At 35.3% G+C, this 17,703-nt stretch overlaps 1 protein-coding gene across 1 annotated transcript in view; it reads right to left on the bottom strand.

The window, feature by feature from the left end:
* Positions 1-767: 767 nt before the first annotated feature.
* LOC118741500 (esterase B1-like) overlaps positions 768-17,703 on the bottom strand; it is a 28,354-nt gene continuing 11,418 nt past the window's right edge. The window contains exons 2-5 of the mRNA XM_036473503.1: positions 6,279-6,591; positions 6,033-6,183; positions 3,410-4,143; positions 768-1,951 (exon numbers count right to left, since the gene is read on the bottom strand). Coding sequence (XP_036329396.1) covers positions 1,214-1,951; positions 3,410-4,143; positions 6,033-6,183; positions 6,279-6,591 — 1,936 coding nt within the window. The 3' untranslated portion in view covers positions 768-1,213. The remainder of the gene's footprint in view (positions 1,952-3,409; positions 4,144-6,032; positions 6,184-6,278; positions 6,592-17,703) is intronic.

Below are 17,703 nucleotides of genomic sequence, written 5' to 3'. Positions count from 1 at the left end.
CTCGTAGATCACTCTTGCCTTATCTGAGAAGGAATTTTGCTACCACCCTTTTTAGCAATGTGCCAATGCCGCACTAACGGTTCTCATGAGTTTTGTTTATGAGATCCTTCATGTACCCGATCGTTCCCGCGAAGCTTAACTCTGGTCCAATTGGACGCTCCAAAGAACCGCAGTTCGCCAATTGATTACTATTACGAAAGTTCAAGCTCATTCAGCCTTGTAACGGAGTTCAGCCTCATCTTACATTTCTCGACTCTCTTTGAAGAGGAGCACGCAGGTTTAGAAGATCTTTGGAGCAGCTTGGCTGTCGCTGCATATTCTGATTTTATATCTGCAACACCTTTCGCCAATTATCCGGCCTGTCCAAGAGAGTGTCTGGACCTCTCTATTCTTTCCTTGTAGGAAGTCAAAAGACATAATTTCTTTCAAAAGAGACTGATTAATTTTTTTAGATAACATGAAGTGAATTTAACTTATGTTGGTTTGGTCCACTCCGTGTCTGCAGAGCACATAGATTTAATGATAGCGTTGTCAAACGCCCCATCAAACTCTGCAAAAACCCCCGTTATGTACTCACCTGCTTGCAGCCCCACCTCGATCTTTATTACAAGGTCACACAGCACATTTCGCTTTGGCTTGCATGTAAAATTGAATCCAAAACAAATTTTTTATTCTTAATTTAGGCTTTTATTAAAATATTGTTATAACTTGTATGCGTATATCGTCAAACAATATGTGTAGCATACATACGATACAAAATAAAAAATTTAATTTTTTATGGCTTACAAAATACTTAAGAACTATTTACTAAAATATGCTTTGCTTTCAGCATAAAATTACAAATACAAAAAAGTATATTGAATCAGCTGTATTATTTATGCATATAGTACATAAGAATGTACAATATTCTTCGCTTAACATGCAATAAAAAGTAAAAGTGTGGAATATTCATAGCAGCTAAACTTGTGCTATTAAAGTTTTTAAATTGCTCTGCATCCTGTGCATACTCGGTAAATATCACTTGCAAAAGTTACACTTTTCGTCACAACACAACGCTCGTACCAAAAACCTTAACTCTAATTACACTACACTTTGTGCTGAACCGCGTCAACTGCTGTAGTGTTACCCCTCATCCAATCACTCACCTAGCAAATGAGCAGGCTAACTAAAACTTCAATCAGATACTCATATCTACCTCTGTACATGCGCACACTCAATAGAGTAGCGCTCTATCTGTGTACACTTCATCCCATACACGCAACTTATCTGCTTCGGGCAGATCTATCACCTCCAATTCATCGGAGATGTTCAAACATTTGAATACATCCGCATCGCGTGAAACGGGCAGCCATGGTTGTTGCGGTGGCATTTCACCTTCCACCAATGCTCCGTTCACCTCCAGCGCTAACTCTACACCATCGCTCACACTATCATCATAACTACTCTGCCGGCTATATTGCTGTCCGCCAGCTTCCTGCCCTGCAACGTCTCGCTCCTCTTTGCCACCATTTTGTTTAGCATTACTGTTACCGTTTTGGTGGTTGTTTAAGGGTAGTGGTTGTTTTGGTTCTTGTTGTTGTTGTTGTTTTTGCGACGGCTGTTGCCGATGGTTGTGGTGATAATGGTAGCTATGGTCATGGCCTTCATTCATAGGTATATTAGGATTACCGCATTCGGCAAAATGCACCAGCATTGTGGTCAATCGACGTATGGTGCGAAATTCGGCACTGCGTTGCTTTAGTTTCTTGGCGCCAGCATTGTAGAATAGATAGGATAGATCGTCGGCGTGACAGGTGCCGCGTACGTTGCGACCACAGGTGATGATGCGCATAAAATTGAAGTGTTTGGAATCGAAATCGAAACGATAGAGGTAAGTAGGCGCATTGGCGTGGTGTAGGCGGGAGAGTAACGTACGTTGAATGCCATGCCAAAAGTATTTGTAGGAGAAGATCTGGAATGTTAGTGGATATTTTTTAAATTAATTTAGTATCGTAAACAATTGGAATTGAGTGAGAAAGAAGAACGGAGAAAAGGTGTTAAATAAAATAAGTGATCCAAATAAACCAGCCTATTTAACGAATTTATGGCCTTAAAAGGGCCTATTTACTGAGAAGAAAATTCTCCCAATCGGAAAAATGTGTGTTCCAATTTCCGTGGGCATTACAAATTTTCCATGTAAATAATATGAAAAAATAATGCTTTTTTCTTTAAAAACGATATAACTTTTAAACCGTCCAAGATAAAAATTTGTCTAAGCTAATTTCTCTAAAAAATTGCCCTGGTGTTAATTGACTAGACTTAAAAATTTATATACTTACGGACTCTGAAAGTCAAAAGAGCAGAAATGTGCAGTTTTAAGACTTTATTATTGCAAATACAGAATGTATTTAGTAGCAAAACTCACTTAATCTTACATCAAATCAACTCACCACACACAAACTCCCCACACCTCTTTTAAACTCACGGACTCCACCATACCTAAATTCACTAATACTGAACTCATCACACACGTTATCACCACACCTCATCTAAACTCACCATACCTCATCTAAACTCACCACGCCTCAATTCACCTCCTTCAATTTCGAGATTCTTAGGACTATTTCGAGATTATCAGGACTATTTCCTGATTTTCGAGACTACTTAAATATTTCCGAGACTATTTCATGGTTTTGAGAACTATTCGTTTAACATATTTATCGATATTTATATCGATAAATTTATGAACTTTTAAATCGTTATATTTATCGATATATTTATCGGTATTTTTTAGATATATTTATTGATATTGTTATCGTTGTAATAATCGAAATTGTTATCGATATATTTATCAATATTTAAAAAATTAAATAGTTCCTAGAATCCCAAAAACCTCGAAGCAGTCTGGAAAATCTCGAAGCGGTCCCGAGAACCCCAAAACTTTTAGAAACCTCGTGTACTCTTGGAAATCCCGAAATAGTCCCCAAATAGTTCCAGGAATTCCGAAAACTCCGGAATAGTCTCAGGTATCTCGAAATATTCCCAAAAGTCTTAAAAATCCCGAAGTAGTGTCGAAAATCCGAAATATTCCAAAGAATCTAAAAATAGTCCGGAGAATCCCGAATATATCGAAGTAGTCTCAAAAAACCCGAAAAAGTTACTAGAATATCGCAAATTCTGAAATAGTCCCAAAAATGGCGAAGTAACCCCGAAATTTTGCCTATTAATTTTGATTTCCATAAATCCATTCGGAGATGTGCCATTGCCTGTGACCGCAGTTAGAAAAATGTTTTCTAATTTAGATATCGTCAAACGCAGGTCTTTGAGATTGGTAGTACGCACCTCTAACTGCTCAGCCACAGCGACTACCGTAAAAATATATACAAGTTCCACGTTTGATGTTTACCAACATACTTATACTTATACTCACATCCGCATACTGCAACACCGTTTCCCAACTAGGTTGACTATCACCAAAATGCAATCTCATCAGCCGTTCTCCATATTCACTTCGCTTATCCGCACTCACATTCGCATCATCCGGCACCAAATATGTTGCGTCCTCACTTAATTTTGTCATTAAATCTGGATATTTACGTGCCTCGCTAAACATTAGCAATCCCTCTGAACTGTTGCCACCAATGAGCAATGGTATCGCATTACCCCAAGCGGTACGCATCATTTCCACAGGCGATTTTGGTAAAACACAATGTTTGCTCTTATATGCCTCCACGGTCGGACCGAAACTGAACATCAGTCGTTGATGACGCTCATCTGTGGTGAGTAGGCCTTCACACACTTTCACCATAGTGCTAGCCTTGCAGTGTTGCAGGTGCTGCAATACTTGGCTGTCAACATTTTCGCCACGATAGCCAGTAGCTTTAGCCAAACGATAAGCCCAATTGTGTTGTGGTACATTTGCCCACGGCGCTAGGGCAGTGCCGGACATGAGTACACATTTGTGAAAAAGGCCACGCGTTTGTTCGGTAAGCATCATGTAGTGTGCTGAGGCAGCGCCTGCACTTTCGCCAAACACTGTTATATTGTCGGGATTACCACCAAAGAAATGGCAGTTTTGCTTCACCCAACGTAGTGCCATCACTTGATCCTTGAGACCGGCATTACCGGGCACATCCAACTCGGGGTCATCGAGGACGAGGAAACCTAAAACGTGAAGAAAGTGGTAAATAGTTAGATTCTCTTTTATGAAATATTTAATTCTAAACACTCTTCTGTATTAATATCTAATATTTTTATAAAACACTTTAACCCATCCACCTCTACTACCTGGCGCAAATTAAAAAAGTGGCAGTTAGAGGATTAAAATATCTGTCAAAATTTTTAAGCCATGATGTTTACTACAGGTCGTCTAAAACAAAAATCTGCTACCAATTAAGAAAGGTGGAATGTACTTCGTGTTGTGCTCGTTCACTACCAGACGCATTCGCTTAACTTCACTATCTATTTCTGAGAAGGCAGAACTGACCTAGCCATTATTTTTGACCAATAATGTCGATGCCGTCGGCTATGCCAGTAATTGTAAAGTATAGTGCCTGGGCAACTTCTTTTCGTGCTGTTGAAAGCGGCTTTGAAATCGAAGATAAGATGGTGCAAGTCTATCCTATTTACACTGAAATTCCATTCGTCGGTCATGCGTTCATCTGATCATATTCTACATAATAGAAGTTAATGCATACACCTTATCAGCTTCTCGCCGCCATGCTTGAGTAGCTCGGCTGGCAGGCCATCAGCTCCAGCAGCTTTGTTGTTTTTCAGCCGCGTAATCGCTACTCGTGCCTTATCATATACAGGCGGTGGGACATTGACTCCATCGCCATCGCTTGGGGGCTCGGGCTCGTCTGGGAGTGCTTCATAGGCTGCACGAATGTGGGTTGGTAATATTTTGTGCCAGTTTTGGCGAAGAGCAATCTTCAAGGCATTGACCGTCTCATATCTTTTAGTTGATACTTTGGCCTCGAGAAAGGATTACGTGTGAAAATCTAATGGATGTATGTCTGGTGAATATGGTGGCCATTATTTTAAAGAGACGAAGCTCGGAGGTGTTTTTTTCTAAAAAAGGAAACATTTTGAGTGCCTACTCCTTTACTAAATTTGCTGTATAATTTGGTGGATCTCAACTGACTATCCCCCGAATTGTGCAAATCAATTCTTACATTCCCTACGACTGCCCTTAGAATATTCTAAAAGATTTGAACGCTATTATTTTCAACCAGTTAGTACTCGCCCGACGTTTCAAAAGTGGTAATTCCGATCCTACCGTCAAAGAGCGCTTTAACGACAACGTTTATAGACAGCAAATTGAAGGCAATTTTGGGCGAAGACCCGTGTCAAACCCAAGAATAACTTGTGGAGATATTAGTCGAGAGACATTTTATTGCGACTAGAAGCCAGAAAGTCGGAACTGAGTGTCTTACGAACTCAAACAATGGATATCGAACGGCGTGTCACTGTTTCCCAAATGCTCCTTCTACGGTTGTCCCCGGCGATCAAAAAAGCAAAACGAAGTTCAATATGACATTAAAAGCTCCAGAAGGCGTATGTTAAGCACGTCGAATTCGGACCACCGACGCCAAAACATACTATGCATGACCGAGAGGTGATATTTCGCATTTGGTGGGACCAGAAGGAAATTCTGTACCACGAGTTTCTGAGAATTGGTCGGACGATCGATTGTTGTCTGCTGAGTCATTAATCTTCTTCCATGAAAATTCCGACCGAGCATGTCACACAAGTGGTCAAAACTTATCTCGTTGGTAGCGAATGAGGAGTCCTAAGCCGCCCGCTTTATGGCCACCAGACTACCATTTGTTCTGGTCGAGAAAAAAATCATTTAAAATTTATTTGTTTCCTTATAAGCTTAAAATCATATCTTCAGTAGAATGCAAAATAGCTTAAGAAATTTTTTTTTTAACTAAGCTAAGAATTTTAAATATGCATTTTCCGAACGTGCCGAATTATTTCGATAGTTGTTGTGGCTAACTCAGTTATTTTAAAGTCTATTAAATAATTCTTTTTTTTAGATAATTACTTACCCAAAGGACCCAGTCGATAAGTGATTGTAATTAAAACCACATTTTCCATCATAAAGTAATCCGGACTGTACATGTCGCGAGAGGCTTCACCCATTTGAAAACCACCACCGTAGATCCAAACCAAGACCGGTAAAGGTTTTTGGGGATGCAACTGAAAATACAAAATGAAAAATTATAGAAAATTCATCTATAAGCTAAAACATAAATTAAAGAATTATTATACTCAAAAAAAAAAAAAAAACTCACTTCTTTAGTGAAGACATTCAAGTAAAGACAATCCTCTCGCCCCTGCACTTGCTTCAGTATGATATTGTGTTGACATGGCTTCGGGTGTTCGCGCGTGCAACGGCGTACATCTGTCCAAGGCTCTGGCTCTTCTGGCGCTCTAAATCGTAAATGGCCAATTGGCGGCTTAGCAAATGGTATACCCTCGAAGCTGTAGTAAGTGCCACCATATATGGAATGCCATTTAACGCCCTTCACTTTACCATAAACTGTATCGGTGATGACTTTTTCATTTGTGCGCATGCGCTTTTGCTTGGTTTTGAATTTAACATAACTGTAATGAAAAAACAAAGAAAAACAGTCAGCAAAATATGGAAATTGCTCTAATCGCAAAACAACATGTTTGTGCATTAAAATTCTTCTGCTTGATATAAAAAAGTATGCCAATGCCTGCCTGCCTGCGTACTCTAAAGTTCAAATGAACCCGGAGCGAACTTCTGCCGTCAACTGATAAGCGTGCAGCTGTCAATAAAAAATTTTTCTATCCGGGTGTCTGCCAAGTAATCTGCTTGGAATTATGAACTGCTGACCGCCGAGAAAATATGTATTTGTTTATAGTAGCGGCATAATTGAGAGAGGGTGGGCATAAATATAATGCTGGGGTTCTATGCAATCTAGGTTCTTTACTTATCCATTTATTAAATTTTTTAAGTAAATATTTACATAGTGTTTTCTTACCGTTTCTTTATTTTGCCTACGTCAGCGAGAATATCTACGCAAATAAAATACTTTGCTTAAAATAAATATTTTGCAATTGAAAACCTATCAACCAAACACAAGTCCGGTTTGTATAATCAAAAGGCGAAGTACTTTATCGCAATTCAAGCAAATTGCGCAGCGCAAAGGCGGGCTCCAGCTTCTACTCAGAACGCCAAACCACTTCTACGATTGTGGCAATTAAAGGAATACATTGCTTGAACGTGATGAACTGTCGCTGAATGCCACAAGTAGATACTTACATATATACATATATTTCTATATATGCGGTCACTAAGTGACTAAGCTACTGATTAACTGGCGGATTGACTTGCTGCGTGATAATCTGTGCTTTGCATTGCTTACTGAGAAGACATGCGCAACTGAAAATTAAATATTTTTGTAAACATTCACTTGTAAAACTAATCTATATACTTGCAATTATTTTCAAGCGGTAATTTTCCGGTTTTCGTTAGGGTAGTTTATAGTACATCAACTTGCTGATAATGTGAATAATTAAACAAGTTACACTTCATAGAAATTTTCTATTCATTAAACTTGATCATTAATTTATTTGAATGCATGCGAGTTGAGAAGGTCAAAGCTGATTCTAATAATACTGACATTATATGATTGAGGCAAACTCATATGTACATACATACATATGTACGTATAACATACTCAACATTCATTAGGGTGGCTCTTATAAAATATTTTTTATAAATTTTAAAGCGCTACTATAAAGTCCTCGGTTCCGTGACATAGTTCAAAGTGGCATAGCTCCAATTTTAAAATTCGGTGTTATGTCATACCTTGTCTAGTGACAAAAACAAAACTTTTTTATGTAATGTAATGTCACTATATAGAGTAACAAAATTCCAAATCCCTCATGTAACTTTACAAACCAAAAGAATTTGGAATGAGCAAGGGTAATGTTAAAAGGCATTTTTTATCAAAACACTGCCATAGAAGTTGGCTTTGCCTACATTATTTTCTTGTCAACGCCTATAGGCGATCTAATATTACAAAATAAGTTTGTATAACTGAGAGTAATTACTTACTAAACGCCACGTTTGCTAAGGTTCTACGATGTTTCTTCTTTCAGAGGAGGAAGCATCGAAATTCTAACCCAAAAAAAACCGCCAGTCTGACACTTTAACCCACTGAAATTCCCCCCAACCTTTGTTGGAAATAAAGCAAAAGGCAGATTTTGATCTTATTTCCCATTTAAAAGTGAAATAAAGCAAATTTTACGTTACTGCCGTTTGTGTCATTTCATGGAGTAATATTAGTAGTTTGGTGGACACCAATGAATACGCAAACATTTAATAATAGAGAGTGTATACCCCAGTACAACAGGGCAAAATCAGAGGAAAGTCATACGGTCAAAGCAGAATAGCGTGAATGTTGTCGAGACGGATTATCTGAGTCATTTCGGTCCTATACTTAAAGATGCATTTCAGGGTTACCAATGAGGTCATAGGCTATCGCAAGGGCATGCGGATGGCTGCTCCCTTGCATATTTACACAGATGGCGCGGCAGTGCATCTACGCGGAGTCTTATAAGCTGTCAGTTTATTGTAGCATTTTCCAGTCAGAAATTTTAGCCATAAAGAAAACGGCAGTCAAGCTGCGATATTATCGCACACACACATGGCGAATAATACGCCGATACGGAGGAATCCATGCAGATAACTCTGCCGTTATTGACGCTATCTCGGAAACTGTGGCAATACAAATATTTCCGATAAATATTTCCGACCGGCGTGGGACTAAATATTCCCGACGTTTGTCAGAATTATACGGTGGGTCCCGATATCTTTCACTAAATAAAATTCACATGGCTTTCAAATAAATTTTTTCTCTTCCTCGATTATTATGTCTGCTTCGGGTTATTCTTTTAACGAAGCTTTTCAGAATTTTTGGAATCAGCGGGCTTTATATCTCGCTTAATATAGTGTATTTAAGTTGTTTCAGCTCAATTATGACAAATCAGCGTTTTTAGTTTACTTTTTTATTTTTCGTAACTGAGATTTAGTGTTTTGGATATATCGATTCCTTTACGTTTCCTAAGAAAAGTAGAATTACACAACCTTTTGCAACTTAACTTATGTAAATTATTGAACTACCGAAATATTGCGAGCCACCCTAATGTTCATAAATGTATCTTCAATAGAGTTGAGTGAATGTGTTAATTAGACACATTATTGACATATTTTTGAGATGATCTTCAAAACAGAAATTTTATTTGAACGAATTAATGCTAAACAAAAACCGGTCCTATTTTTATTCTGCTAATTGAAGGCAGTAGGGTTATCATATTAAAAAAAATATATATATATATTAAAAATACCGAGGCATATTCATAGTCGAAATAAAGTCGACTCTAAAGTTAGTTGCAGAATTTTCATATATATTCTTCGAAAATATATTAGGTAGATAGATATTTGAAAGAGGTGTAGGGAGTATATGTGCTCTCTCTCAGGCCACATTGAGCCTACGCCGTTAATTTTTCGACTCGCTACGGCATCACACTCCAGAAGCAGGTGAGATGGTGAATCGCAGAGAGGAAAGAGATCTGTTGACCAGATTCCCAGCTTGTGCAGATGTTCTCTTAATCGACAGTGTCCAGTGAGGATGCCTGTACTTATTGTAAGTTTTGTTTGTGGAGGTAAATTAGAAGTTTACACCTTTTTAGATTTAACCCCTTTGGGGCCTTGCTATTTTAGTAGCTTTAAATTTTCTTTTCTTGGATTGTACCGCGTATTCATTTATTCAATTTATCAAAATTATAAAAATATTTACCAAAAAATAGTTATTTAAGAATCTATTTTGGGTAAAAATAATTTTCATAAAAAAATATAATTAATTAAACAGTTTTTTGGGAAATAAAGAAAATTCGCAGCAAAAGTTACCTATGTTTTGGAAAAAAATTTGAAATTTTTGGAAATAAAAATTTTAAAATAAATAATTGTTTTATATTAACGGTAGGGTACTAATTATTTACGCAAAAATAATGTAGGTAAAAATTAAAAAATAAAATGTTCGCCAGAATTATAAAACAAAAAATCCACCCTTATGTATGAAAAAAATTTTTTTTTGGGGAAAACAATGTTCGTGAAATTATTATAAAAATAAGAAGTTGCTTAAAAACTCAAAAAAAAAAATATTTCGAAAAAATGATTAATGAGATAAATGAAAATTTTTTTAGAATACAAAAGTTTTGAGTTAAAATTAATGAAATTCTTCATGGAAAATTATATTCTAAATTGAGTTTTTTATAAAAGAATTTATTTATCTACTAATATCTCGGTTAATCCCATTTTACAATTCAAGTCATGAGTTTGGTCCTAAAACGTTTAAGTAAGTCGTAATTATTTTTGTTTCAACCTCATCTGGGTCGTCGAGAGCTTGATTTGGGTTCCTTGGTTTAGCGATCAAAACTGCTGAAAAGTATTTCCTACACATATATCTTTAAGATTGCAATGTCTGACACTAGATTTATACTTTCATCATTGAGAGAAACAGTGTCCGAATCGTGTCGCATTCCTGCCTGCTATCATCTCATGCTCTTTAGTCTTAATTTAATTCGACATATGAACATTCGCATATCGCAGAAAAATATTACTTTTTAAGTATTGTGAAATAAATTTGCGAGCAATTAGTTATGCTACCTTATCGCAAGCAAAATTACTTGGTCATGCATTTTTTCTAAATATAAGAAAATTTTTTATTGACGTTTTGATTATGCCTAGTGAAAAAAACCAAATCATAGAACACATGGCGATGAAGTTTTACACGCAGTGGCCATTTAAACACTGTACAGCAATGCAAAACAAAAAAACACTATAAATTACTTTGATAGAGCAGAGAAAAAAAATATCAAATTTTATAATACGGTTTATCAATCCGTACGCTGTCTGATATTTTCCATTCGTCATCACGTTGCCGTAAATAATACATCTTTTTTTTTATAGGTTTGCTTATTCTAATGTCTAATTTATTGCTATCACGTTCAGTTTTATTGATTGTAAACAAATGTATGGGATAGGTTTGTAAATTATATAATTACTACCGGCTTGGTGTTTTTGTATAAAATAAGAAATAGCAAACATTGTTTTTGCACTTTAAATAATTTTAAGATGCCAAATTTTTTGTTGTTGTTTTGATTATTTAGTGGTCTTGCAAATGCGACGAAATTTGTATGCATTATACTCTGATAGAAGGGGTTCAGGCCCGTTTTATGATCCTAAAAGTTTATGGTTCACCGTTAAACAGTTTTACACTGTTATTTTCTGCACTGCAATCGTTTAAATGCACTGGTGTAGATACGGTGGCTATATACATACATATGTGTATGTGTATGTATGTATATGGTGGCTATAGATTAACAAGCTTACTGCTTTTCACTGGGTGATGCAATCAGCGTATTAACTCCAAGTGTCAATAAACACTTCGCCCAACGATATGGTTCAGCTATAAAACCAACAAACGAAAGGCTTAACAATACAGCAAAAGGGCCCAGCATGAGGGGTGGGTAAATTCGATATTCGAAACTTCGAGTTTCGAGTTTTAGCTGCAAAGAGGTAAATTTTTGATATCAAAATTTGTGGTGCTGAAATTCGGATCAAATCGAATTTTTCTAAAGGAAAAAATTTTATTTCGTCTTTACTTGCCAAAAAGCAACTCTGCTACATACCTCTTTCTGACTAAATTTGGCTTCACTGCATGTGGCACCACATTTAGCTTAGGGATGCAGGTCAAGAAATACATCGATATCGAAGCAACAACAAAAAACACCTAAATGTTGTTGCTCTAAAAAAAAAATTCCAAAAATTTATCAAAAGTATTTTGCCTTTCTTTTAGTATCACTCGAGACATATCAAAAAGGTAATATCATTAGAGCAAAAAAAAACAATTGTGTGTATTTTGTTGTTGCTTATGGTATCGAAAGTGTTAAAAGCTGTTCTGATTTTTTTTTCTAAATCAAAGCGTGCCATGTGAAATTGATACAAAAAAAATAAAAAACTTAAATTGAAAGAAATAAAAATTGTTGCAACTTTCTTTCTTAGTAAATTTGTTTGCAACATTGACCCATCCTTTGCAAGGCCCAGTAATCAGCGGTTGTGCTGCTGAGTTGGGCGAACGTTCCAAAAGCTGCTATTCAATACTTGTTTTGTATGGAAAAAGGTTTCACATGCAAATAGATTTTAACAATTTAGAATTTTTGTGAGAAGAAATTAAAATTTTTTGACATTTTCGAGACCAAATAATTTGAAAAAAAAAATAAAATTAAATCAGCTGCTCTACTGAAACTACCTGTACAATGTGTCCTGCATGATATCTACATTTGATAAATTTTTGGATTTTTTCTGATATTTTTAAGCGACATCCAAAAAAAGAGGAGGTTATCAGTTCGTCGGAATATTTTTTTTTTTTATGTATGTTACCGCATAACTTTGCACCACGTCAACCGATTTCGAAAATTCTTTTTGCATCGGAAAGATAGTGTCTCAGGGATTATGAGATATATATATGTATATATGTGACCTGGTCTACGGAAAGGGGGCTTAGGTGTCAAAAAATCAATTTTCACTTTTTGGTTGATTCGGATGGAAGATGAGATGCTTTTTCACGTGGTGAAAAGCAGAAAATCCTAACTTGCTTAGAAGTGTACTAAAAATGTAGAGAAAGAAGAAGATCTTAACAAAAGTTTGTTCGGTATCATCTTCTGCCTGAGATACACATACTTCGTCTTCATCATCATCGCTCTCTTCATAGTTTTCATCATCGTTTTCATCATCCTTTTCATGGAAATATTGTCCGTATACGGCATTGAACTCCTCATCAACACTCATGTTTCATTTCATGCGAAATGCGAATACGATAATCAACAGAAACAGTAAACGTCACTTCTTCAGTGTTACTTTTTTAAATGTTCCACACTAGCAACTTACACGATGAACTATAATAATATTCCGACCAACAACAACACTTACTGGACCAACAACAACACTTACTGGACGTCCGGCGCGGAGAACAATTAACGAGATAATGAGAAACTGACGAAACGAGTTACTTACTTTTAACAGCTTTTTCACAGAAAACTAGTTTTCGCACGTAAGCTCCCTTTTCGTAGACCAGGTCACATATATATATTTGTATATGAGAATTGAAGTAGTTTTTTTTTGCTAAAAATTATTTGTTTGAGATATTTATTTGAGAAAAATATACTTTTTTTTGTATTTAGTTTTGATTGTGAAGCTAAGAAAAGCGATACCGATATTTAATCGCATCAATGTAAATTCAATTGAATCTTCGATTTCAGTTATCATTCTTGCAAACAAACCTTTAAATTTTCAGCGAAAAAACTCGAATTTAATCGAATTGCACCATCAAATTTCGAATCTAATGGTTGGGCAATGTTTAAAATTCGGAATAAAAACGAATATTTGATACCGAAATTGAATAGGTAGCAGTGATCCATGCATTTTTTTTACTCAAATATATCAAATTTTGTTTACCTTCTTTTGATATTTTAGAGTACAAAATCATCAATAAAATACACTAAGCTTGTTGTTTTTGCTGTAATGCCACGACTTGTTCAATATGCCTTGCTATGGGATCAAACACGAAGATTTGCGGTACGATCTGTTGCTTTTACAAACCAATCGCTCATTGTATTATTTTCGTTTTCCACTTAATCTGTTAAAAATCTATATATGCAATACACGCATAAATAAATCAGTGCAGATTGTTGGGTATACATAAGATAGCTCAAGTGTTCGACTCTCACCACGACGGTCAGAGGTGGTATTGGCATTTATAATAGCAAAAATATTACTAAAATAAGTAGATTCACCGACAAGTTCGAAGTGTTGGATATTAGAGGCTCAAAATTCAGGGTATCAGAATAGCGTTCACAATGTATTAAATCCGTAGCTATTTTATTACGGCCCGAGTGCTTAGACTCGGATGTGGATAAAGACATAGCTTTGGGCAATAGTTCCTTTAGCTTTGATTATCAGATTCCCTACGATATTGATTGTGAGTGTGCTCCACCACATCATCACATGCATAGCTGATGATGGGCCTTTCAAAGAGGCAAGACTCTTCTTTGCCTCACACTTCGTACCGCAAGCCTGTTGACATTACTGGATCGTTGTAAAGACTTTAGGGGTCTTTTGATTCATATAACTTCGCTATCTAAGTTTGCACCTAAATACTTCACTGCGAAGTATATCTGAATGGTGGCTCTTTTAATGCGACACTTGATTGTAGTGAGCTACCTAGGGTCCGAGAAAAATCTTCAGTTAGTTGAAGTGATTTCACCATAACTAACTTCGTTATTGAAGTTGACCTAGACTAGGTAAATTTTCGTAAGGTTTAGTTATATAAAATTAAAAGACTTACACAAGGAGGTTGCTAAAGTATAATCTCTCTTCAGAAAAATCTGATCTTATGAATTTCCCAGCAATCTAAGGGCTAATACTTTACATACTTATGTGGGCAACAATTTGTTAAAATAGTTTTATTCATGTCACGACTTTCTACTCATTAAGCAACAACAATTTCTATGTCGGAGACGTTTAACATCTGTTGCATTTAAATCTACCGGCATATGCGCATACATAGTATGTAGATAATGTAGATATTATCTTTGTTTGCTCACACCTAAATAAGTTTTGCATGGAGCTGAGAATTGGATGTTGTTATTGGGCCGGCTGTTAGCGTTGAATTAATGCAATGCAATTTATATTGTCTGATGCAAATTTGCTGTCTGGTTGTCAACGCTTCTCGTATTTGATTTTAATGATTACAAACAGTTATACAAACATATATTTTAACTGGATTCCTGAATGTTAAAAAACAGGTTAGATATGTGTACTCGATTTATTTTTATTAATTTTTTTTAATATTTGTTGCTACACTTTATACAGTTCTACAATAAGAAACATGAAATCTCAATGTCACGGTCAAGTGGATATGTTTTCTACATCTGTTTTTATATACTATACTTTTTATTAAAAATATTTTTTTGTAATGTACATAGAAACATGTTTACATATATGAGGCATTTTTTCATATCAGACACCAAATTTGGCGTCAAACTTTCGATAGGCTTTACATTGTTTAAGGGTTCCATAAAGCTGGCAGGTATTTGAGGATTCCTTTGACGTAGAATACATCTTACGTTTCGATATGGAGGCTATGCTCAAATGTTGAAGTTGTAATTTTTAGAGCTTTACAAAAATGCTTATTGCATGAGAACTAAAGAAGCGATTTGAAAGAGAAGCGTGGCGTTTTAAAGATATAATTCCAAGCCTATCGAAAGATTAATTTTTTTTAAGTAACCAATTCGATTTCTGTCGAAGAAACAACGGTAAACATTGGCTTATTTTGGGGTCAATTTTGAGCCTTTAAAGTGCTCCAGCAGCTTATGATTTGCAGATATAATTTTCATTTTCGGGATATATGTAGGTTCTTTGGAGCAATAGAAATATCGACATGTACATATTTTATATAAGTTCAACAAATATTGGGCATTTTAATGCAAAAAATTGTTGAACAAATTTGCAATTTTTTTTTTTATTACCAAAATGCTCGAAAACTGCTCAAATGATTTTGTTTTTGTTTTCTTTAATCAAAAGTCAAAGTTGTTTCCTTTCATTTGGTATATGAGAAGTATTGGTTGATATCTTCTAAGTATGTTTATTTGATTCAAATATATGGGCATAGATAATTTTCCATACAAAATCACTTCGTCATCGTTTTGCAAACGCGTGCATGCGCTGGAAGTGAGAGAAGGGGACAAAAAGTATGTGTGTGTAGGTATTTCGGCTTATGAATAACAAATAGTGCAATATTTATCAAAGGCAAAGGTGAAGGAGATGAAGAATATGATAAACATAAAAGTAAAAACAAAAATAAATATGAACAAAAATATGAGGATGAGGATACCGATAAAAGTAAAGATGAAGATAGAGGAAGAAAGATTAAAATAAAGGTAATTATAGAGAAAAGGATATAGATAGAAACTCAATCTGGGGCCTGTTTCTGGATATCGAAATTTGATCTGTATTGTTATTGATTTTGCTATCGATATTTTCGGAACTTATCGATATAATAAACGATATTTTTATCGATATTTTAATCGATTTTTTTATCGATTTTGTTATCGATATTTTTATAGATTTTGCTATCGATATTTTTATTGATTCGGTTATCGATATTTTCATCGATTTTGTTATCGACTTTGCTATCGATAATATTATCGCTCTTGTTATCGATATTCTTTTCTTAGTGTGTGCTTTCCGTTTCGACATGGATGTGCTCTTAACCATACCACGTATTCTAAGTTTAAATTAAACGGCTGTGTGTCCGATACAGCCTGCAGACCAAGACGAAGGCGCTGGACCGTTCCTTTTTTATTTTATTTTTTCTTCGGAGATATGATTTGTCAAAGTTTGGATTTTTTTCGTGATTCTGACCAATCATGCACTCTTCATATCGTTACATATATCTCGGGTGCTACTCACTACTACTACTACTTTTTTGTAATACACTTTAAGTATGACCATACGCTGAATCAAAAATCTATCTCTAGATCAAAGAAAAACTTTCTTTACATTAAGGTCGAAAATTCTTCCGAATGAGTAAAAAATTCTCCCGAATGAGTAATTTCTCTTTGGAATATGTAAAAACGTACGCGAAAATACGGAACCGTGGATGTTATCTATCATTTTTAAGTAATGTTGGGCATGAAAAGAGGATAAAACTTCTTTAGTGTTATTTCGTTCCCATTTTTCTTCATTTTGATTGCTATTTTTCTTCAATAAAGAGAAGTTTTTTTTAGTGTACTCTCAGATGCCAGAATCACACAATCACAGATCACACAATTTTATTCCATTGAGAGATGCTAAAATTTGTAAAGCAATATAATATAATATAAAGCCCAATTATTATGTTATAGACCTCGTATATGTATTTATTTTGATGTTAAAAAATTTCTGGTAAAAGGCTTTGCCGAAGAATTCATAATTGTTTACCATATTGATTTATTGCTTTAAAAATTAGCTTTGAGTTTTTTTTTATTCTTTATAACTCGGCCCCAATTCAAGTTTGCTTAGATGTACACAAATATGAACATATTTGCATACAAAACGGAGGAAAGAAAAACGTATTTACCTTCGCTAAGAGCTACTGATCGATGTTTTGCAATAAAAATATGCATTACTGCTCGTATCTGATAATATTTGTATTATTATTATTATTTTAAAAACGTTGTCCACTTAATTCTATGCATCACAGATATTTCTTTGCTAAACCAACATTAGACGCTGTTATTTGAATAGGTGCAGCATCTCTTTTGCCTAATCGCCAATAACTTTTGAATTTTTGGCGAATTCGACAAATTTGCTTTACCTAGAATTTGCATTACTTTGTTTTATTTAACGGCAAATGCCAAGGTAAGCACATTATTTGTCGTGACGGCTGTATTTAAAAGGCATCAAAATATGCAATGTTATGCAAATGTTGTTATTTAATTTTTTCTGTGGATGTTGCAAATTTGCACATAATTGAGAATTCACAGCAAATATGTATGTACATTTGACCGTACCATTTTACAAGTAAAAAAGAAAAGACAAAACTCGCTGTACACATCTGAGTCTCAAATTTATTTGTGGAA

The sequence above is a fragment of the Rhagoletis pomonella genome, unplaced genomic scaffold (genome assembly GCF_013731165.1).
Source record: "Rhagoletis pomonella isolate Grant_MI unplaced genomic scaffold, Rhpom_1.0 Rhpom_scaffold_00001, whole genome shotgun sequence".
Classification (NCBI taxonomy): domain Eukaryota; kingdom Metazoa; phylum Arthropoda; class Insecta; order Diptera; family Tephritidae; genus Rhagoletis; species Rhagoletis pomonella.
The sequence above is the reverse complement of the archived record's forward strand: the minus strand, read 5'-3'. Positions and strand labels throughout refer to the sequence as shown.